This window comes from Marmota monax, unplaced genomic scaffold (assembly GCF_021218885.2).
Source record: "Marmota monax isolate L192 unplaced genomic scaffold, Marmota_monax_Labrador192_F-V1.1 WCK01_AAM20220418_F8-fsc00048, whole genome shotgun sequence".
NCBI classification, from domain to species: Eukaryota; Metazoa; Chordata; class Mammalia; order Rodentia; family Sciuridae; genus Marmota; species Marmota monax.
Window position 1 is genome coordinate 9,807,899 of NW_026694895.1, and position 24,948 is coordinate 9,832,846.

Consider the following 24,948-nt stretch of genomic DNA (forward strand, 5'->3'; position numbering starts at 1 on the left):
CAAGTGAGGTTACAGAAAGTACAGAAGGATATTCACCAAGCTGTTATAAACTGATTATTTTCAGGAAAGTGAGAGAAAAGGGAAAAAGGAGGAGCAAATCATTCTCTTTTTTTACACACCTCTTTCTAAATAATTTATCTTGATACAACAAACATGTATTCATAAGTAGTATTTTAAGTAGAAGAGAGTTTTAAAAGAGAGGGAGAAGGCAAAAGAAAGAAAAAGCAAGAGAATAGATATGTATTAATTAACTCCAACTATTTAGCATCAACTTATGACTTCAAGATGTGCTTCTATGAATACTATAATAACTATTTTGTTATAAAATAAAATTTAATATATTTCCCCTGCATCCTCCCAAATAAGGAAACAGCATATTTTTTCAAATTGACTTAAAAAATGTTATCCTACCCATTCCATGTCTTATTAATTCTAAATGGATCTAAACAGAGACCCATTATCAAGAGAAAAACTTCTACAAAGTACTTTCACAGATGACTTAGTTTCTCAGTGGGTACTAATTTGGCATAGCATAAAATGACAACCTATTATTACTTTAATATTAAGGTCAACAGGATTATTTTCCAGTCCAACTCAGGGATCCCAAACATCAGAAAGTCCTTACTTCTTATCAAACTAACACCTATTTAAATGCCATGATGCAAGGACTAAAGAGGCTGGTATCATTTTTATAACTATTAACTCTGCAATAATAAAGTGCTAATTATATAGCCTTAAAAAAATGAACAAGTGGCTAACATCATATCCTGTTAAAAGGGGATCATTTCTAGCTCCTAAAGTTAATTTTCTTATCAAGTGGTGTTTTTTATTAGCACAAATATAAATCTTATAAGCAGGAAACTTAAACTCACATATAGTCATGAAAGCAATGCAAACAGTTTTATATTTTTACATTCAGTTTACTCACTACATTTTATAAGAGCAGCTTCCTATATGTGGAAAGATAGTTTCAGCACAGGCAAAAAAAAAAAAGTAACCTGGATAACACAAATTGACAGAAAGTTTCAGTCTCATTCTCTTATAAAAGCTGGAATATTTCAACTTCTTTAAAATCCCTCCAAAAATATGACCTCAAGATTTATCTCAAGGCAAAATCCTAAAGCACAAAACGTACAATTGAAGAAAAAAATACTGGAATATTTTATTAACATCTTGGTATAACTCTACAAACAACAAATTCAATTCACTAATTCAGCACTTACAGAATGGTGATTACACACAAACACCTGTGTAAAATATAGCAGTAATTACAATATATACTCAGTCTTTAAGGAGCTTACAATCTAACAGAAGAATGGAATATGAACACAAATTGCTATAAGCCCTTCCCAACATAATTCATCCGAATTGCAGAAAACAGAAAATGACTTGACCACTATTTTGTCCATTTTTTCAAGGATGGTACATAATCAAAACAATTCAGATACATATGATGAATGTTCTAGGGTGTAGTGGGAAGAAAGAACCACAAGGCAGAGTACAAGACACATGTTATGCTCAAATTTTATATCCTTTATAGTGGATCACCGGGCGTTATCAAATATTTTTAAACACAGAAACAACATAATCAAACATGTAAAATGCTATTCTAACAATAGTACAGATGAAGGAAGATAAATGAAAACAAGAAAACCAACTATAAGATACAGAATTAATCACAACCACAGATGTAAAAATGTCCTGAACCACAATAGGATCAGTAAGGAAGAAAAGGTGAAGGAATAGGATTTAATAAACGACAAGGCCAAAGTCAGAAATAGTTGTCTACAGGGCTTGCATCCAGTGTAATTGGGAAGAAATTAAATAGTGGTAGAAACAACAGTAGTTATCCATCATAAAGAAGCATGGCTTCAATTTTTTTAAAAAATAACAAAATGCTTTTTCTGTTCTTTTAATTATGTTAGATTTGTTTTAGAATGATTTTTGTTGGTTACTAAAAATCATAATTAAAAGAACCATGTTTTAAAGTATTTATATCCCTGTATCACTTCTTCAAGATAAAAATACTAATGAAACCAGAAAAAAAAAAATCTAAACAACCCGATGTCTTAAAGAATCCTACCATTTAAATATCATAACAGTTTTATTAATTATGATGCCACCAATTCCTAACAACAGACTACTTTATTCACAAAATAGTCTTTAGCCAAGATATTTTTATTGGTATAATTATATGTAATAGTGGGATTCATTATGTCATATTCACACATGCACATAATTTGATCAATCTCATTTCGCTAACCAAGGATTTGAGAAATTTCCCTAAGAAAGTAACAACAAATTTGGTCATTGTGGTAAAACATTTAAAGAATTTGGAAGAAGAATACTCCAATAATCCATGGCAAAAATATTAAAATCTTTTCTCAAATAGTCTTGAAATTACACTGGATATACATGAATGTGGGGTAAAATTCATAAAGACACCTTAATACCATACATTCAGTATTCCTCTCCTACCTACCTCTTAACCCTTCAAAATAGTCATTTTGGGGACTATTTTTCCAACAGGGTTTGAACTTTGAACCCAAGGACACTTAACCACTGAGCCACATCCTCAACCCTTTTTTGTATTTTATTTAGAGACAGAGTCTTGCTGAGTTGCTTTGGCCCTCACTAAATTGCTGAGGCTGGCTTTGAACTCATAATCCTCCTGCCTCAGCCTCCTGAGCCACTGGGATTATAGGCCTCTGCTACCAAGCCCAATGCTAAAACAATTTTTTATTTTTTTTAATATTTTTTAATTATAGGTAGACACAATATATTGTATTTTTATGTGGTGCTGAGGATCAAACCCAGTGCCTCACGCATGAGAGGCAAGCACTCTCCTGTGAGCCACAATCCCAGGCCCTAAAACAATTTTTTAATTGGAAAACACATTTCTCTCTCTCTCTCTCTCTCTCTCTCTTCTCTTCTCTCTCTCTCTCTCTCTCTCTCTCTCTCTCTCTCTCTCTCTCTTTCTCTTCTCTCTCTCTCTCTCTCTCTCTCTGGGGGGGGGGGGGGGTGCTTGAGATAATGTTAATGTGAGATAATGTTACTGCTTGTTTTGGTACTTAGACAAACTATTCAATATCCAAAAGTAGAAAAATAATTTATCCTATACAATGATTCTGAGATGGCAGGAGATGTTGAATTATGTGAAATACCAGAAGCATCTGCTTTCTAAAGACAGGCAGAACTGAATCAGCAATAGAAACAAAGCTTCAGTATCAGAGGGTTCTTGGTTCACATTCCAACTCTAACACTTGTGAGTTTTGCTGTCTCAATTTCTCTATCTATAAAATTGGAACTTACACTACATATTTGGTCCTGTGAAGTAAGATTAAATAAGTGCTTTCCATATCTGGCTGGTCACAAGATTCACCTGGGAAACTTACTGAAAAAATAATTTCACAGACCACATTCCATATTTTCCAGGGTATCATCCAGGAAATTATATTTTCTAACAAATCCCAAATATAATCCTTATACACTAGTATTGCAATCTGGAAATTATTGAAAAACTTTTTCTTTAAATGCTTTTTATATTATAATTTATGTATTTATGTATAATAATAATGGCACCCCAGAACACACATTTACATCTTATGTAAATCAAATTATCATTAATTATTTTTAAATAAAAGGTAAGCCTTTTGTCACAGGATGGCTACTGAACACTCTTACAGAACTACAGTTTGCATAAACCATACTGTTTCAGAGACAGTGAGAGGTGATGAAAGCAAAATTCCACATCAATGGCAATGCCCCTTTTCCACGGTTTATGCAGCAAGAAAGCATAAAGTCAGGCTCATCTTGCATTTTTCTTCAGGTTACTATATCACTAAATCTGTATTTCTAATTTTTTTCTGCAATTCATATAAATTTATAACAGCAATGCAAGTACTAAATAAATGTGTATGATAACATTAGTAATTGCAACAAATATCTAAAGGGTTCACAGACAGATATTCTTATATGATCCAGGTTCTTATGGTATCTTCCTTTTTTGGTGGTGGGGGGAGATATTGGGTTTGAATCCCGGAGCACACAACCACTAAGCCACATCCCCAACCCTCTGTATTTTATTTAGAGACAGGGTCTCATTGAGTTGCTGAGCACCTTGCTTTTGCTGAAGCTGGCGTTGAGATCTTAATTCTCCTGCTTCAGCCTCCTGAGCTGCTGGGGTTATGGGCTTGTTCCACCATGCCCCATGCATTGTTCCTTTTAAAAAAAGGAACTCTTGAATTAATTAGTATTTCTAAATAAAGTGATCTGATATAGATTAACAAGTCCTTTATAAAAAAAAGTCTTAACTACAACTTTATATCTATACTGGATATAAACTAATATAGGATTATATTATCTTTTTAAAATTCTTTCTATAAAAACCTTAACAAATTTATTTAAATGTGGGTTCTAGTTTATTTATATCACATCACAAATCTATGGTAAATTCAGAAAACTACTATAATATTGAATACTCTTCTAAATTTAGGTACTAAAACAAAAGTTTAAAGTTTCTACTGACAAAGGCAAAGTGCACCCTATGGTTATCTGGAGTAAATTATATACATTAGGTACTAAAATTTTTTACTTTAAAACACTTTTTACAAATGATTTTTAATAAATCCAAATGTAGCCACTACTGTTTAAAAGTTAAAATGTTTCAGTTATTTACATACATAAAATATTGTTTATGTTTTATTACATAATATTACATAAAATATTGTTTATCCAATTTATTGAACAATGTATTTTATTTTACCTTTGGGTTTACTTCTCCATATACATATCTTCCAAAGGTTATGGAGATCAATGATCTAATACTAACAGATTGCTGCAAGTACTAAGAAAGAAGTGTGTTACGTAAATAAAGCTTAAAGGGAAGAAGTTGTTATGGTCATTAAATTATAGGACTTTACCATTTTCTTCTATCAAGTTTTAACCATTAATCCTACTGGTATTACAAAAACAAAGTTAAACCAAGAGATCCAGAAGGCCATAGTAATCTGATCTTAAGAGTTAAAAGAAACTCAATAAAAACTAGAATTTAGAGAGATGTCTCAAGCAAGTATAACCAAAAGTTTTCAGCTTTCCTGGGCCTGTAGAACATTAAATTACCTCCATAAAAAGTTCTTGTAAGGCACTAGACCAGTGTCAATTGTCCTACATGTTAGAGAATGAGGAAAATGTAATGCATTTAATCTGATTACCAATCACATCTCTATTTCAAGAAATATTTAGGGTAAGGTGAGTAAGAAACAAGAGCGTTAAAAAAAAAAAAAAAGTTTTTAGTCTTCAAAAGATACTTTGTATGTTGGGAAAAAAATTTTTTTTGAACTACCAGTAACACATGAACACATGATGAGAAATGTTGCTCTTCTGCTCCTCCCCTCCCCCTAAAACACTTTTTATGGAGATATGTTCCTAAATTATGATACTTGTTTTTCATACTTTCTTGGTTATCTTCCTGGGTCCATCCTAATGTTTGGACAGTAGTATTGAAAAAGGCCCAGAGATTTAAGAATAGAGAAGAGGTTGGAAAAGAAAAAAAGGGTTATGATGACACTTCTTCTCTACCATTAATTAATCCTCAAGAAGAAAGTAGGGTGTACCTCCTACTTACACATATTAGAATGAAAGCAAAATTCTTGCAAATAATTAATGAACATTTGAAAATCAAAATTAATATTTGAAAATCAAATTTTAAAAAATGTTATTCATACACATTAATTATACAGAGAAAATAGGAATAGGAATACCCCCCATTCTACTCTACCTCAACTTTTGAGAAAAGTTTAGAACATAGCAAATTAATGTTTGTAAAATAAGCTGTAGTTCTCATGACAATAAACATTCAAAAATTAACTCAAAAAGAAAATAATTTGTTATTTAGTTTTACCACAGTAATATTTCTTTAAAATATAAAATTTTAAGTAGTACAAAGTATGGCGCAATAACTTACTTGAGTTGGAACAAGTACAGGAGGGTAGGCCATCTTGTGATGCCTGTATACCCAAAATGCACATATGACAATCCCTGCAATTAACATAAGTGGCACCAAGGAATAGAGCAGAATGTTGTAATAGGGTGGCTTAGGTGCAACTGGATTTGAAGTGGCTGTAGAAAGGGGAAGGAAAAAACAACTCAGATTTGGTCTATAAAATTCTACAATATTTATCATAGTGTCAAATATTTGAAAAAAATAGAATATGAGGAAATAGAAGTATCCTATCAACACAAATATTCTTTGTTTTCAGTCTACATGCTAAACAATCTTATGTATTTTCCCTATGAACTTACGCTGTGTGACTTCCATCTCCGGAAAATAAGAAAATTTTTCATTACACATATTGCCCTCACAGCAACAAAAGTAGACTTCAGGACTGTCTTTTTTTTCTATACAATCAGTCCTACAAACAGAAGAGAAATAATCAAAATCAATATTCTAAGAGATAAATAATAAATGAGTCACTTATACTCAACTTCAAGATTTTTATTAATGTTTGAGAATCACATTTTTAAAAAAAATTTTTATTGGTACACATTTATTATACAGACTAATGATCATTTCCTAAAAGCCAAAAGTATCCTAGACTGCTATTACTAAATCTCATCAGGAAACAGACAAAAACAGCTGAATTTATGACATTCACATGAATTCCTTGAGACCAGTGCTTTAATACAGTTTTTAATAAATAATCTATGCCAAGCATCTTTTTTCTTTCTTTTGTTAATTATTAGAAAAGCTTGAAGAACAACATAAGTCAATGAGAAAATTCAGGCTAGCAGTGCTTTTGCTCACTGGAAATATAGCTTTCCCATTTTTATGAATATTAAAAACTAAAAACTTCATATAAATCTGTGTATGTATGTGTATAATAAGGAATAATAATAAGTATACACACATACATATAACTATTTATACAAGCTCATATCTCATGTATAAGCATATTTCAAAATCAGAAATCCAAACTAGCTTTGGGAATTAATATTGTCATTTTTAATAGTAATAGATTTGTTTTCTGAACACAATGAGCAAGACTGGGTTAAGCATCAAGTAATGAACAAATATACAATAACAAACATATAGGACCTAGTAACTCAAATTGCTAAGAATTAAATGGAATTAAGAAGAAAAGGGGGAGGCAGTCAATGGGACCTAAGTCACTGAAAAGACGTGGATTTATCCTCTAGAACAACCCCTAATCAACTACCAAGAAATAGCTATATATATTTAAGTAAAAAAGAATCACCCTTTTAAATAAACTGAATCTTTGTGATCGCTGTAAGAAAAATAAAGTTAAATTTAACTATTAAGGGAAAAGTTCCAGAAATTTCAAGAAGACAGTTTTAACAAAATCAAATTTTAAATTATAATCTATACTAACACTATTTAGTATAAAGTAAAGAGATAAATCTAAGTTTTAACAATGTATAAGAAGAAATGTACAAGTTTAAAAATTAATATTCAGATTCACACCTCAAGTTATAGGAGATTAACATGATTAAACACCTAGCTGAATTAGTTCAAGAAAATTACTTTTCGCCATCCAATTTCATTTTTCTTTATTTTCTTCCACATTTGGACACTGCTTGAATCTTTCTTCTTTTCTCTTACTTCTTTTACCATCCTTACTAAATTTTTTTCAATCAGATTTAGAGCATTAAAAAAACTCACATACTTCTCTATTAGCATTTAATCTCCCCAAACAAAGCTAGTGTAGTAATTATCACTCTAAGAGAGCATGTATTTGCACTGAATAATGAAGCACTCCACAGACTTTCAGTGAATGGCTCACAACTCATTTCAACATTGAGTCTCACATGTTGAAATGCTGGTTTTATGTAGGAAACAGTTTTTACTCTCCACCTCCCCCCAAAAAGAAATCTCTGATCTAAACTAATTAAAAGAAAGTTTCCCAAATCCCTCCTATTTACCTTTCATAATAGGTCTTATCACTTGACTACTTTTGGTAGCAGACAGACTAATAATCAGAAATACTGCTAAAACCTGTTAAGTGTAAAAAAATAATCCTTGGAAAATTCAGACTTACAAGGATACCCTAATCACTAAAAATATACCAAAATAACTGCACTTTAATTTGTCATGAAATGTGAAACTAGTCCAATTTTCAGGGTTTATTCAATGTATGTTGTTATTAGTCACATATGACTAGCTGATTAGAGATCACAGGTAATCAATTGATGCTCCTGAAAGTAGCTATCAGGTTCAGTATAAATGGCATCATTTACTTTCTGCTGTAATGGAAATTCTGTGGCTCAGTATCTACCCAACTTCTTAGAGAAATATCAAAGGCAGTCAATAACATGACCACTATATTTTACTTCCAGTGCTGAACAATTTATAAAAGATCTTTTAAATAAAATGTAGCTTCCTAAGAGAACTATGTTAATTCTGCTGTAATTCTGAATGTCAACTTAAAATGTCTCTTGGGGTAAAGAACAAAGGCCTATGTAGCAAGAAAAAAGTAGGGTGGGATGTAATAAGATCAATTTCTTCCAAATACATAAAGAAGAAAACTGAAAGGAAATTAAATACTACAATTAAGGTTTAGTCTCCTTGAGGATATTTTTCAACAGATATACTCTTATAAAGCAATTTTAAAAGTCCTTTTTCCTTAAAATTGGCATAAAAGTTCATAATTCTGACGTGGGCAATGAAATGATTTTTCCTTAAGAGGTCTCATTACTGGATAGAATATTCAAAATATATCAAGAATAAAACGTCATAAAGATACCATGTTTATTACTTTAAAATACATATCTTGTCATTAGAGCATATTATAATGGTCTTCAAAATTCCATATTTAAAAAGCAAGAAAAATTCATGTGACAATCTATACACTGATCTTATTTCAAAGGGGGGAACAGGTGCAGGAAAATTACTCAACACTTTCAAAGAAAATAAAGTATGTTCTCACCTGTCATAGCAGTTGATATCATCCAGCCAACAACCTTGTTTCACTATTTCAATGGAACCAGAAATATTCTTCCAGGTAGCAAAACAATGTCGCCGTTTATCTTTGTCACCATAACAGGGTTCAACACCAGTTTGATTGGTTCTGTCTCTTTCCCAATTAGCATTAAAGAAAAGACACTCCTGAGTTTCTGATCTACCAAGTATAGCACCTATAAGATAATAAAACAACAACTTAGTATAACATCTTATATTATCATTATAAAAGAAGAGTTTGTCTCCCGAGATAGCAACTTCAGGTATTCCTAAAATGTCAACAATTTACTGTCTTCCCAGTATTATAATTTTAGATTTATGTTTCCAGGTTAATCCCTGGACTTTAAGTATAAAAATAACCACAATAATCTCAGACATCACAAAATTTCTCTGGACAACACCAGTTTCATTTCATTTAAGAATATCCTTGATGAAAAGCAGCAGATACTATTAATTGTATTAATTTTCAAACACTGAATAGACTTCTTTTCAATACCTGTGACAAAATAGGAACTAGGCAAACGCAATTCTGCTGCACAGCAAAGCATAATGGTTGCCTCAAGAAAAAGCCCTTGTATGACTATACAATATACAAATTCATACTTGGGTATCTGGCAGATAAGTTCTTAAAAGTAAACCAAGTAAAACTGTTACCTCAAGAAAAAAAAAATGGACAGGGTCTCTCACGTGCGAGGCGAGCGCTCTACCACTGAGCTACACCCCCAGCCCCCAAAGGTCTCCTTTAAAGAGTGAATAATGAAATGCACTAATCTCTAGAAGGTCTATATAGTTGAGAATATTTTCTAAATGAATTATGGGTACTGTTACAAAAGCATTTATAAGTAAATCCAATGTGTAAGACAAATCAAGGGATGGAAAGTTCATCAGTGATACCAAACCAACTAACTTTAAAGAAACTATGTTTAATCTTAGCTGGGAAAGCAAGTAACTAAAATACTCAAAATAATTTGTGAGGGGAGTACAAAGGTGAACTCATACTTTTTTTACTTTAAGGGTCACTATACTTATAGAATTGTGTATCTAGGGGCTGAGGCTGTGGGGCTCAGTGGTAAAGCACTTGCCTAGCATGTGTGAGGCACAGGATTCGATTCTCAACACCACATATAAATAAACAAATAAAAAAGGTCCATACATTTAAAAACAACAACAAAAAAGAACTGTATATCTAAAACAATATATTTTATTCTATCATAAATTACATTTAAATAAAGCTAATTTGAAAACAAAATTGAAAAGAAACTACCTGAGTTTGGTATGGAATCAAAGAAAAGCATCCACAAATAGCTAATACATTATTAAAATATTACTCCTTTCCCTAACTATATATCTGTGTATGGCCAGATTTCCTTCATATACTTCATTCAAAATAAAATATCACAACAAACTTAACAAAGAGAAGAGTTCAGTTGTCTTCTACTAAAACAATCATGAAAAAAATATCTTGCTACTTTCTCTTTGTTTTGGAATATATTTTCATAAAGATCTGTTCTTTTACTAACAGAACAGACTTATTACTATTTTTAAACAAATTAATATTTTTAAGTTTTCTGTCTTCATTTCAAATATGATTAATATTAACAGATACAACCCACATTTTTAAAAAGTTCTTTGAGGTTTCTGAGAGCCTAAAGAAGTCCTAAGAAGAGCTGCTCTACAAATGTACTATCACAGAGATATAATTATAAGCCACTAGTATCTATGAGTAGTAATTGCGCCATGGACTTTTCCCTCAAGTATGGAAAAAATAATAGCATAAACTGACAGCACACTATGCTGGTAACTGTCAGCTGCAGTGTATAACAGAAGGACTGATACTACTACTTACCTTGTACACAGCCATTTTCTAAGTTATTCCTTTTCAGAAACTTGTTCAAAATATGAGCAAACTAAGTTTCCTCCTTTACCAAAAAACCCCAAAGCAATCATTACTTCCCACACTTTATCTTAAAACAGAGATGGCAAACTTTTTCTGTAAAGGTCCAGACAGTAAGTATTTTAGGCTTTACAGGCCATATGGTCTGTCGCAACTACTCAACTCTGCTTGTGAAGCACAAGAGCATCCACAGACAGTAAATGAATGAATGTGGTTGTGTTCCAATAAAACTTTATTTATGAACACTATAAAAATTCTTCTAATTTTTGCATCTAAAAATTTTTTTTTCAAAATTTTTCAATCATTTAAAAATGTAAAAATCTTTCTTTAGGCTGCATTTGACCCATAGATTGTGTGGTCTGCTACCCTGTCTTAAAACTATGTCCTGATTACAACAGTGCAGCTAACTTGCCTTGTGTTTATTTTGTTAGGGATGGGTATCCTGTGAATTTTATTCATTTCATTTATGTTAAAATACCACCGTATAATTACCTTCAATTTATGAAAGAAGTTTCCACTGAGGCACAGTAATACCCCTTAAATTAAACAAAACTGAAGAACAAAGAACCCTGCCCTTTGCAACTCTGGTATTAATTCCAATCAAGGAGTGGCTGCCTGAAGCACTGTACTAAAAAGGATTTTGAGGATTTTTCTGAAAGGATTTTACCATTTAGAAGGGAGGAGAGCAACACCAATGTCACATCAATTTAGACAGAGTACATTTAGATAAAAGATAAGCTAATGGCCATTTTATTTATTTAAAAAGTATTCATACTAATTATTTTTTAAAGGTAAACAATATTTCTGAGTGATTTTCTAGATCCAGACTATCATTTCATTGATATGAAATATAGGTAGAGAGAAAATGTCTTATGGAAAAAACTATGACAATCTCTCCTCTACTCCTCAAGCTTATCTGTAATCAGTTTCTATGCTATCACACCTCTAACTAAACACTAAACATAAAGAGGTACTTATAAAATAAACCAAATTATATATATTTTTATATTCTTAAGCTCACATTGTAACTTTAAAGGTGTGGTTTTAAAAAGATGGCAAAATAATTTACATGTATTAGGTTTTAATGGCAGGTCCTACTTTCTGAAACTTCATCTCTCTCTCTCTCTCTCTCTCTCTCTCTTTTTTTTCTTTTTTTTTTTTTTTTTTTTTTTTTTTTTTGGTGGTGCTGGGGATTGAACCTAGGGTCTTGTACATGCGAGGCAAGCACTCTACCAAGTGAGCTAATATCCCCAGCCCCTGAAACTTCATGTTCCTATACAAAAATGTATTCTATCAAAAAAAAAAAAAACCTCCATATGCTTAATGTTGTCATTTTTAAAAGAAATAAACATACATGAAAAGTACGCAGAGTTAGTACAGTGATTCTTAAACAATGATGCACATCAGAATTCCCTTTGTATTTTCACACATTCACATATTAAAGTGCTATTTTCTTATGCCCTGGAAATGCAGTAGATGAAAAGTACATTTGGGGGATACACACACACACACACACACACACATACACACACATAGTATTCACTTTGAGTTCTTTTTTTCTAATGTTCATTCCAAGTTAAGAACCATTGGCTTAATAGGCTTTGGCCTGTACCTGCAGACTAGCTCACAAACTGCTGCCTTGAACATGCTAGCAAATCCCTCAATTCAATTTCCAAATTATTTTCCAGATCCATAATTCACACTCCATCTTATTACAGAAAATTTAGTCAGGTGGATCCAGCATCAGATTTAATTTAGATAATATTTATATATTAAAAATACTGGTTATACATTAAAGACTAGTACTAACTGTTGCATTCGTCCTACCATTAAAATATACATACATGTGAGCGTGTGTATGGGGTATGGGGGCAAGGGGGTCAATACACAGAATTTGATATCTGGTAGATTACTGGGCCATAAAATAACCTTGAAGAATTAATGTTCAGGGCTGGGGTAGTGGCTCAGTGGTAGAATGCTCACCTAACACACATGAGGTACTGGGTTTGATCCTCAGCACCACATAAAAATAAAATAAAGATATTGTATCCACTTAAAACTAAAAAATAAATATTTAAAAAAAGAATTAATGTTCAATCTAAAACGTTTTTCCTTTGCAAAAAAAAAAGAAAGAAAGAAAAAATTTCACCTAAAGCAACTGCATCTGAGGACAATTCAAGTTTTGTTTCTTAAAAACATAAAATATTAAAATACAGCTCATCAATTTTACACAATTTCTTCCAAACAACAGAAGTAAAGGCATTTATTCATTGATGGGGCCAGTATTACCTTGATACAAAAAAAAAAAAAAAAAAAACGCAGAAAGGAAAAAACACACACCAATATCTCTTATCAGCTTAGATGAATCAGTTCTCAACATAATTTTAATAAGTGGAATCTAACAACATATTTTTAAAAGTGAAAACTACATCACAACCAGGTTTAATCCAGGTATACAAGGTTGATTGATTCAGCATTCAAAAATCAGTCAATGCAATCTACCAAATCAACAGGCTAAAAGTGGAAAATCCCACGGTTTTATCAATTGATACAGAAAAAGCAACACCCATTAATGATTAATAAAAAACAAAACTTAGTCCCTAGGAATAGAGAGGAACTGCCTGAGTATCATAAAAGAATATTATACTAAAAAACCTACAGTTGACATCATACTTAATGGTGAAAGACCAAATGCTTAGGAAACAAAGTAGTAATAGCCACTCTTATCCCTCTTATTTAAAATGGTACTCAAAAGTTCTGGCTAATGCAATAAGGTAAGAAAAGGAAATTAAGGGGATACTGGCTGAGAAAGAAGAATAAAATTGTCTCTATTTTCAGATGATGTTACTATTTATATAGAAAATCACAAGATACCTTAAAAAATAATCTCCTATGATAAATGAGTTCAGTCAGGTCACAGGACACAAGATCAATAAACTAAAATCAACTGCATTTCAATATGCTGACAACAAAGTGGAAATTAAAAATGCAATACCAGTTACAATTTGAAGCTATAACCTAACAAACATATCATATATAAGATCCCTATGATGAAAATTATAAAATGCTGATGAACCAAAAACCTAAACAGTTGAAGAGACATACTATGTTCATGTCATGGAACTAAGACTAATAAAGATGTCAGTTCTCCCTAAACTTACATACAGTTTTAGTGCAATTCATACCAAAATTCAGAAAATTTCTTTGCATTAAACAAGCTTACTTTAAATTTTTTTGGAAAAGAAGACTAAAGTGGGAGAAATCACTCTCCACTTTCACAATGTTAAGATTTACAACACCCCTTAAGGCTTAACTGTAGTAAATCAAGACAAGTGAAGTACAGGAAGAGGAAAACACACATAGATCAGTGGAGCAGATAAGACACCAGAAATAGATCCACACAAATATGTTCAATTAATTTTTGCAAAATGGACAAAGCAATTCAATGGAGGAAGGGTAGCTTTTCAAAAACAGGTGCTGGAACAACTGGATCTGAAGTAAATACATCTTGAATGCCCTCCCCCTCACTATATAATGTTATTCTAGTAATTCCTGAAAGTCCAGCTCTTTCAGAAAGCCACCCAGGCAAAATCTCATGTATGTGACAGTTTTCAAGTTTTCTTAAGATACACATATCAAAACCCTAACTCTTTTAATCAGGACTCTTTCTTCTCCTAAAGTGCTCACTAACTGATCCAACATAAATTGTTTTATATTTATTCAATGTTTTTAATCAGCTATTTATATATGTACTTTTACATATCAGAATGCTTTGGGGGATTAGATTTTAAGCATTCTCACCACAAAATGTAAGTATGTAAGGCAATGCATATGTACATAAGCATCATTTAACCATTTCATAATGTACACATATTTCAAAACATGTTGTACATGCTAAATGTATATCATTTTGTTTATCAACTAAAATGAGTCAATAAAAAAAAAAACATATGTCCAGTTTAAGAACTGGGGAATATATGAGTTATACTGACATTTCTTTTCTTTAGACAGAAGATACAAGGTGATGATATAATACTGTCTGAAACTACCACTATGTATAAAGAGGTACGCCACTGAAGGCCTACCCTAAACTTGTGCTTCCTATAAGCAACTCAAGTCTTCTAGGAAAGGTTAATGAAATTTCAAATATAATAAATTCAACTCAAAAAACAATTCTTATTTCCCTTTCACATATCATTACTCTTGCCACTTTATGGACAGACTACATGTTCAAAGAATCAACTATGGAAGACAGATCACAGTGAATGATGTTTTTTAATCCAAAATATCTTCTAATCAGGCAGCCCTCAATATGAAGGATCCCTAATTTTCCCCAAGAAGATTTTCTTTTATCTTGACTAACTTAAAATATACAAATTTTTTATGTTTACTTGATACAGTTTAATGTATACTGAATGTTAATTTAGCCTTATGTTTTAAATCACAAACACAAATTTAATAAAACAATTACATTCAAACTTTACCTGTATCTTCAACAAGTGTCTTATTACTGTCTTTTTGAGCCATCAAAAGTATCCTAAAAGGCATAATCTTCACTTCCATTTAAGTTGTTTTGAAAAGCAATACATTTTTAAAGTGATATATAATACTCTCAATAAAAATATCTTTTAAGACAAAAATATTCATTCACATAATACTAAGGCAGTTAGTTTTTTAATAGTTCTATACGTATATGTTGTGATTTCCATAAATAACATGTTAAGCATCCTAATCCAAATATCTAAAACTCCAAAATCTGAAACTTTTTAAGCAGCAACATGATGCCACACATTGACATCTCACAGTCAAAACAAGATGCATTAAAGATACTGTTTAAAACAAACAAACAAAAACCTTCAGGATATGTATATAAGATGTATACAAAACTAAAATGAATTTTGGGGTCCCATCACTAAAATATCTCATTATATATGAGAAAATACTCCACAATTCTGGGTCCCAAGCATTTAGAATAAGGGTTATTTATCCTTTAGTTCTGTTAAAAATAAAATAACAGAAGTTTCAAAATATGAAAAATTTTATAAAAACTAAAATATAACACCTTATTTTAAGGAATAAATTTTTAGAGAAAACTGCTTTACATTGGATGTATGCAGATAAAAGAACTGATCATACACTTGTTCCATAAATAAAATCACCAAGATAAGGGCTAGATAAATGTAGTAGGAATTTGGAAATGATAACCTAGGACCCCCATTAGAGTTTCTAAAACAAGTACAGTCACCACCTCTGTATCATCAGTGGCTAACACCATATAAACACTCAATAAATGTGCACTAAATCAATTCACAAAGACCTAGAAGAATTAGAAAAGGCTGTATGGCCAGGTGTGATGGCACCCACCTGTAATCCCAGTGGCTCAGGAGGCTAAGACAGGAGGATTGCAAGTTCAAAGTCAGCCTCAGAAACTTAATGAGGCCCTAAGCAACTTAGGGAGACACTGTCTCAAAATTTAAAAAAATAAAATAAACAGGTGTAGCTAAGTGGTTAAGCATCCCTGAGTTCAATCGCTCATAACAAACAAAAAAAAAAGAATGAAAACTAAAAGGATTTAGGGAGGAAATGGGACTAGAGCATGACTACTAAATAGAGACAGAATTAAAGTAAATATAGGCAGAGAAGATGAAACTATAGTCAAGGTTGTGAACAGTGTTTGCCCTCACTGGATGGAAGCATTTCATATTCTTTAGTACTGGATATGGTACACTAAAGGAAAAAAACGTCTTGGAAGACAACAAAAGCATAAAATTGCATTTTAAAGATTGATCAGAAAACAATAAGTAAACTGTGTTGGAAATGCAATGAAAATCATGAAGCCATACTAACCAATCAATAAAAAACAATGGTCTATAATATGCATGTCATAGGTATCATCAAAAGGATTAGCAAATTAGAGTACAGAGATCAAGTTTTTGCTTACCACAGTCCCATATTTAGTCTCCCTGAGCATATAAAAGTAATATATAAAACTGAAAAGGCTTATTAAGTTGGATGGCTGCATTTCCTTTTTTTTCCTATATTTTTATTAATGCATAATTATATAATGGTGAGATTCATTATTATATATTTATATATGAACATAACAATACACTTTGGTCACTATCATTCCCCAGTATTTCTCCTTTCCTTTCTTTTCTCACAACTCCTAGTCCCTTTCCTTTACTAGGTAGCTACATTTCTAAATGTTTATCCAACTTCCAATAAAACAAAGCTTGCTTCCAAACATGTTTATCCTATGTTTCCCTGTTGCTAACTCTTTTCCTGATATTTACACCGTCATAAAAGATATATATTGCCCAGGATAAGTTAGATATCTTCAAAGAAAAAGCACAAAATAAAGTACTTTTTGCCTATAGCCACAAAACATGGGGTATATTTATAAATGCCAAAGTCTTAAGATTAAAATAGTTCTATGTAGTCTTTTGGCATTCATTCAAAAGATGCTTTACACCAAAACAGGAATAAGTAAATACAAGTTTTACTAAGATATTTCTGATATTAGATATTCATTTGCCAGCAAGGAAAGGGAATCATGAGGACTGTAGCTGGAGGCCAATAATCCCATCAGATTAATAGGCTATTTTTAAAGAATGTACAAAACCCAAAACTGAGCATAAATTTAGGGGAAAAAAAGATGAAAGGTACATTCTTAAAAATCACAACAGAGCTCCTAGTAGACAGATGAAGTACCCAAACACATAATATTTCTATCATTTATGCTTACTATGAAAGTAATGTGAAACATAATCCTTGAAGAATCAATCAGCAGTGTCAAGAGTGAGAAAAGTGGGGGGCGGGGGACACAGCATGACAGCCACCATAAACACTCTCATCAAAGTAATATCTGGAAGTTTAAAGGAGAGCTTAAATAATAATAATAATAATAATAATAATAATAATAATATTTGTTAAAAGTAGCTTTTAATAGCAACACAGTAGTTATTTTAAAGTAAAAAGACGTAAGCTGATAACTCACTACGACATTAAATAACAGATGGATACGAATCACTTAGCTAAGCTTTTTTTTTTTAAATCACAAGCTTTTTTCATATGTATAACTGTGTTGCTTCAACTTACAAAGAATAGAATTTCTAGTATCAAAAAAGTAAAAAGAAAAACTAAAATTCTTGTTTACTACATTTGTGCTACATAATTTCTTTCCTATTGAAGACTCATTAATTTGTTTCTGTATGATTACAAATACATTTTAGGTCTTTTGGTGCCTTTTCTTTCTATGTTAACACACAGCTTAGAGGTATCACCTTCCCTATTTGGCTGCTCTGGGCTGTTTTTAAACTTTACGAAAACTTAACACTATCCAAAACTTGCCCTAAAGTCTAATTTGTCCACAAAGACACAGAAAAGTTTGAAATATGATGAAGGAAATGTTAACTAGCTCAAATTTTCTAAAAAATTATAAAGCTAAAAATAAAATAAATTCAAGTTAAATATATAAATCATAAACTACAGAATTAGAAAATCTAAACCAGGATTTTTAAAGGAAGTGTCACTGAAGTAAGAAAGTTATTACTGCAAGTCATCATTATCTCTGCCTGAGCTATAAGCAATACTCTTTTTACCTGATTTCCTAGCTTCTACTTTGTCTTATACAATCAGTTCTTCATGCATAAACCAGACAATTCCTTTATTAAGGTTAAAACAAAAAATATCAAGCCACTCCCCCAACTTAGAGCCATTCATTTAATGGCTGCCTGCCACACTCGCCTTAAGATAAAAAATCTTTAGCAAATATAAGAACTTTAAAAGTCTGGCTCCTCTTCAGCCTCAATTCCTACCAGACAAATGGACTTCTTTCTTTAAATATCAAACTCTCAGGTGATACATTCTACCACTTTTCCATCATCCCCAAACCTCCTCCCCCTTCTTGTGTTTCAAATCCAAAATTATTTGTTTATTTATTTTTATTGGTTCTTTTTAGTTATACATGACAGTAGAATCCCTTTTAATGGATGAGATAATGGAAGGAAGTAAAAACATTGAGAAAGTGCTTGAAAAAGTTTGCTATGATTTGAATGTTTATCACTCTAAACTTCTGTCTGAATTTACAATTGCCAATATAAGGTACTGGGAGGTGGGGTCTAATGGGAGGTGTTTAGACCATGGTTTTAATGCTGTTATAAAAACGGCTTTTGGAAGTAGGTGCTTCCTCTTGCCCTGGTACCATGAAAGGATACAGTAAGAAGGCCTACACCAGATGTTGGCACCTTGAGCTTGAATTTCCCAGCCTCCAGAACTATGAAGGAATACATCACATCATTTATAAATGACTCTGTCTCATGTATTCTATTATAGCAGCACAAAAGAAACCAAGTCAAATTTGAAAAAAGTTCACCAAAAAAAATGCAAAACATCATCTCTAATTTAGTTTCTTAAACTACTAAAAGCACGATTTGATTGCATTTTAAGTTTTCAAAATACATAAGTTATCATCTTCTCCACTCCCATGAAACTACTTACATCTTTAAAACACTTAAAATCAGTTAAATTTCTGATAGTTGTATAATATTACCTCTCCCTTAAAAAAAAAGCTAACTAACTTGCTATTTAATTTATAAGAGACAAGGGAAAGCCTGTAAATCTAAATCTTTCTCTTAAAGAAAAACAAGAGAGAGAGAAAGAAAGCAAGACTATTCCTTTAGTCAGAATAACATGAACATGTACCCTTTCACAGAAAATCTGGAGAAAATCAACCAGAAACTTCAGATTTACATTCTACATCAAATGAATATCTGAATCTAGTTCACAGTTCTGAATTCCTGCTTAATAAAAAAGTAAAAAAATATATTAATAAAAGTAATATCTGCCCATTTTAAAGACCTTTCAATAATTACTAAAGTTGTTTTAGATTACTATCTTGTCTAGATATCATAAACAAAAAGCAGCAAGGACAAAATAAACACAACTTTTTACTTAATATTACAAACTACAATTAACCTATGACAATGGTATTAAAGTAAACTGAAGAATGGCAAATAAAGTTAAACCATTCACTTTTAAACCCACCGTGAATAAAAACCCAATACATCCTTGTCTATATTCCTTGTGAATTTACATGTCACCTTTGCCCAGAGGTCTTGCTGATCTTTCCTATATTGTTTCAATTTTAGTACTTGTGCCTTATGTTTTAAATAAATGTCCTGAAAAGAATTCTGTAACTTTTGTTAGCCTATCTTGAATGCCATTCCACCATTTCTTCTACACAGAAATGTTTATATCCATCATTCTCTTAAAAAGAAACTTTAATAATTATTGGGGCTGTTCTCAATCTTTATTTGAAAACATTTAAACGAAGCAAAAAAAGTCATATTTCTAGACCACTGAAAGAAACTAAAATAAGACTCAAAGAAGTTCAAGTGATAATGTACTTTATTCAAAGTCAAAAACTACTTTGGAATGCTAGAAACTAAATAAGGCCATGGCTGGCCAATTTTTTTAGTTCAAGTCTGCCCTCAGAATGGAAGCCTGAGATAAAGATATATGTTAGAGAAAACAAAATAATTTTGAAACACAGACAGCAGCTTTAAATAATAATACTCTTTTTTTTTCATACTCAAGGATGCATGTATGTGCTGAGGAAATGGGAAAGGGACAGGAGCAAAAGACAGAAGCCAACAAAAATGAAGTTGAAAGAACAACTGTATCCATCAGAATTGTTCTCAGTTAAGCAGCTGGCTAGAGGATGCGTCAAGGGTCAACAATTCTAATCCACAGTCTTTACTAAATCTGAAAACCAATTCCTGGTGGAATTCACACACCCTCTTCCCATTTATCACTTACATCCATCCACCTGCTCCAGTTTCCAGTGAAGAACACTTTTACTTTTTAAAGACAAATTAAGAAGCGGGAACAATTGCAATAAAAGCCCACAGGAACTTACATACCTACAGGTATTTAAAACCTTGTAAGTCTGATAAAGACAAGGACAGTGATAGGCTAATGAGAATTATATACTTAAATGCCAGTCTAAGAGCTCAGTCTTTAATATTATAATTTTTTAAACACACATAAGAAATTTATGGTATATACCTAGCTGAGGAAAGGAAGAACAATGATATAAACAAATAAAATGAGTTTTATCAAACCAATTTCTTATAAGGTATGACCTACAGATAGTGGGTTTGTCCCTTCATTTGACATCTCTATAAATATCATCTTGAGTTCCCGTGGAAAATACACATGAACACACATGGCGTTGTGATGGCCAACGTTTAAATGTTCAAGCCAAAATTATATTATCTCCAACTTACATTAAAGTCAGTACCTATAATCTGTGTCTCTGGAGGCATCAAGAAACAAGAGCAATGTTTCTCAATGTGTGGGCCCTGCACAACCTTCATAAAAATATTCAGACAAAAAGTTGAATTCTGAGCCCATTCCAGATCCACAAATCCAATTCTCTAATATAATGCTGTTTAGCTGAGGCTCTACATATTTAATAAGTTACTTTTTTCATAACCAGAGAGAAATAAAAAGGGGTTCTATTAACTATGTATAGGAATTAAATAAGAAAATTTATAAGTATGAAACACTGTAACTAGATGCTCAATAACAGCCTGTACTCTCTGAAAATGGAGAAAATAGAGGATATTTTATCTCCAAAAAGTACAGTCATGATGGAGTGGCTTTTTGTTCTGTGTTGGTGTTTTTGTTTATTTGTTGAGGGCAGAAGAGGTTAATTGATAGAGAAGGGTTATTAAACATAGATTATAAATAATCCTAAATCTGGATAACCTCCTTTAAACAATTAAGAGTCACAAAGAGCTGGGCTCAGTGTCAAATGCCTGTAATCCCAGTGGCTCCAGAGGCTGAAGCAGGAAGGTCATGAGTTCAAACCCAGCCTCAGCAATGTAGCGAGGCCCTAAGCAACTCAGTAAGACCCTATCTCTAATAAAAATATAAAACAGGGCTAGGAGTATTGCTTGGTGATTAAGCACCCCTGGGTTCAATCCCTGGTACCAAAAAAAACCTCAGAACCCCCTGAAGATACCAAAATCCAGAGATTCTCAACTCCCTTATTTAAAGTGATATAGTATTTTCATATAACCAACACATATTCTCCTGCATACTTTAAATCACCTCTAGGTTACTTAACATACCTAATACAATGCAAATGCCATTTAAATAGTCCTTATACTGGATTGTTTAGGAAATGACAAAGGGAAAAAGTCTGCAAATGTTTAGTACAGAAGCAATTAAAAAAAAAAAAAAACATACATTTCAATCCGTGTTTGGTTAAATCCACAGAGGCAAAACCCATGGATAGAGAGGGAGACTGTATTCATCTAAATTGAATATCTATAATTCTACTTAGCTTCTATGCAACTAATAAAACCAAAAAAAAATTAAAAAGGGGATAGGGATATTTAAAAACACATAATTTTGTGGACTGCAATCATGCACCAAAAGCTATTTAATAAGAACTAAGATTCAAAAAAAAAAAAAAAGAACTAAGATTCACCAAAACTCAACTAGTACAGAAACCATTATTAATAAGTCACTACCACTTAGATTTTAATCTACAGAAGTCTAAATTTAAATATCTTTTCACTTAATCCTATTTTTACAAACTTAAAAATCTTAGTTGATCCTTACAACAATCCTACAGTGTTAACAGAAATAGATACCATCATTCCTACACAACTCCTAATCCAATAATAATATGAGTAGCTGCTTGCTTGAACCAAACCAGATCTTAAGAGCCATCCTTTCCAGTGGTTCTCCAAATGCATATGATTGATGTACAACAGCTACAGTTGAGTGTGAAATAAAACATTCTTGGCGCTACCATTAGTTTGATTCAGTAGGTCAAAAATGTAGCCTAAGAATCTGCATTTTTATCTACTACTCAAAAGTAATTCTAATAATGAAAGGTCCTCAAATCACAGTTTGAAAAACAATCCCAACTATGTCCTAGAGAGATAAGGTGATTAGGTCCACATACTCAATCCCAGACTTCTCATTTTTATTATCAACACAACTCACAAAATGAGATTTAGAAAGTACTTTCTTCACCTAATATAATTTATGTGTAAAATAATGTTCATCAACTACTGATCAAGAGGTTTAACCAAATCTTGAAAAATGTTCCCCCCTTAAATAAAGTGTTTATTACTCCATTCAACAGAGAAAAAATTGCAAGAGAAACACTCAAGTACAACGGTATTTCCTGAGTAACAATGACATGGTTTCCTTGGATCTTGTTGAGATACTCAATGATCATACCAATATACTGGAGGACAAAGGTTTCTTGTAGGAAAAATATATAATGTGATCTGAAAGATGCTACAGAAAATGTCAGAAAATCAGAGGAAATTATGAAACAAAACGATTATCCTAACTACTCAAACAGGTTTTTTTTCCTGTAGATGGGGGCCTTCCTCTTCTTAAAAACTGCTTTAAGGGGAGAGACAGTGTGAATATACATTCCAAAAATACATAATAGTCACTCTTTTCTCCCCTCTGATGTCCCCAACTAAAAATAATAACAGGAAATCTGTCATACTAGTCAAGGTCACTACATGCAGATTCTGTATTTAATTCATACAATTCTATGAAGTAGATATTATTTCTGCCCATTTTTTTGGATGAAGAAATTGAGGCTTGGGTGGTTGTAACTTGCCAATGAAAACAAAGTTAAGTGGTCCAGTCAGGTCTTAACTACATTTATATTCTATGGCCAATGACTCTACACAAGGCCCTCTTAGTCACTGCCTGAGCAATAAATTTTGATACCATATTCTGCATGAGCTTTCATTTGCTCTTAGGTCACCAAGAACTTTGTCCGGTTTTTACTCCATAAAAATCAATCATTTACCTCAGACTCTTCCTCTCTACTGTATTAGTGTAAATCATCCTCTCTGCCTCCTTGCTACCCACATTAAGCCTCTGCAATGAATTTTATCTGCTGATCTCAATAGTTTCTCTGGGGTGTCATTATGAATGACTACCTTTCTCCTTCAAACTTTGTAATGACGACACAGCCTTAGTAGGAAAAGCCCTTAGTAGGAAAAGATGTTTTTCTTAAAATGATAATCAGTTACTCTGGTCATCTTAAAATAAACTGGTAATTGTCAAGTTCTGCCATTTTCTATTTTCCTGACACCTTTTGAATTTCTACTATTCTTAACTTCCAGACAATTTCATCATCATCTACCAAAACTCTGTTTCATACCAATTTTTGATTCTCTCCCAAAACAATATGCATACAAAACAATTTCATACAAAATTCCCTTCATGAGGTAGGTCCTAAGAGTTTCATGTGTGTTCATCTTTGGCCTTCATCAATTTTCTAATTACCATAGTTTCACCTCACCGCATGCTCTAGACTTGAGCAATCTAATACAATGGCCACTAGCCATATGGAGTTATCACACATTAGAAATGTGCCTAATCTGGACTGAAATGTGTTTAAATGTAAAATACATGCTGGATTTCAAAGACTTGGTACAAAAAAATTCTCATTAATAATTTTCATACTGATTACAGGTTCAAATATTTTGATGTAGCTACTAGAAATCTAAAATTTCCTTCTGTGGCTCACACTTGTGGCTTGCACTATATTTTTTGTGCAGCACTTTTCTAGACATTGCAAGCTTGGCAATCCATCAATATAATACATATAGCAATATAAGGCCTTCTTAGAATATACCCACTCTTATTATATGTTCAATCATCTCCTCAAAATTATATTAGTTCATCTGATAAAAAAACAATGTTTCATCACAAATAATATATGTGTGCATTTGAAGGAACACATCTGGAAATGAAGCTACTATGAATGTCTCCAAAGTGAAAAACTACAAGTTAGGTGTCAAATGAGCTATTCCAAAGCACATAAACCACTCTGCCTTCTCTACAAATAGTCCTGTACCTGGAAATTATTCTGTGCAATTTTTATTATTGCTTTTTCTCCTATGTACTTAAAAAGGTTCCTCCAAGAAGGTAAGGCAATGGTTATTTCTAACAAAGGAAAATCCTAAGAACTATTAAAAGGTAAGTATCACTTCTATTACTAAAATGTTTATATATAAAACCA

General features: G+C 32.0%; 1 protein-coding gene across 5 annotated transcripts in view; it reads right to left on the reverse strand.

Annotated features, from left to right (window-relative positions):
• The window catches only part of Acvr2a (activin A receptor type 2A), an 84,196-nt gene that overhangs the window by 31,306 nt on the left and 27,942 nt on the right, over positions 1-24,948 (reverse strand). For all 5 annotated transcript variants that reach the window (XM_058573482.1, XM_058573481.1, XM_058573483.1 and 2 more), the window contains 3 exons: positions 8,946-9,153; positions 6,304-6,413; positions 5,966-6,120 (listed from right to left, as the gene is read on the reverse strand). In XM_058573482.1, coding sequence (XP_058429465.1) covers positions 5,966-6,120; positions 6,304-6,413; positions 8,946-9,153 — 473 coding nt within the window. The remainder of the gene's footprint in view (positions 1-5,965; positions 6,121-6,303; positions 6,414-8,945; positions 9,154-24,948) is intronic.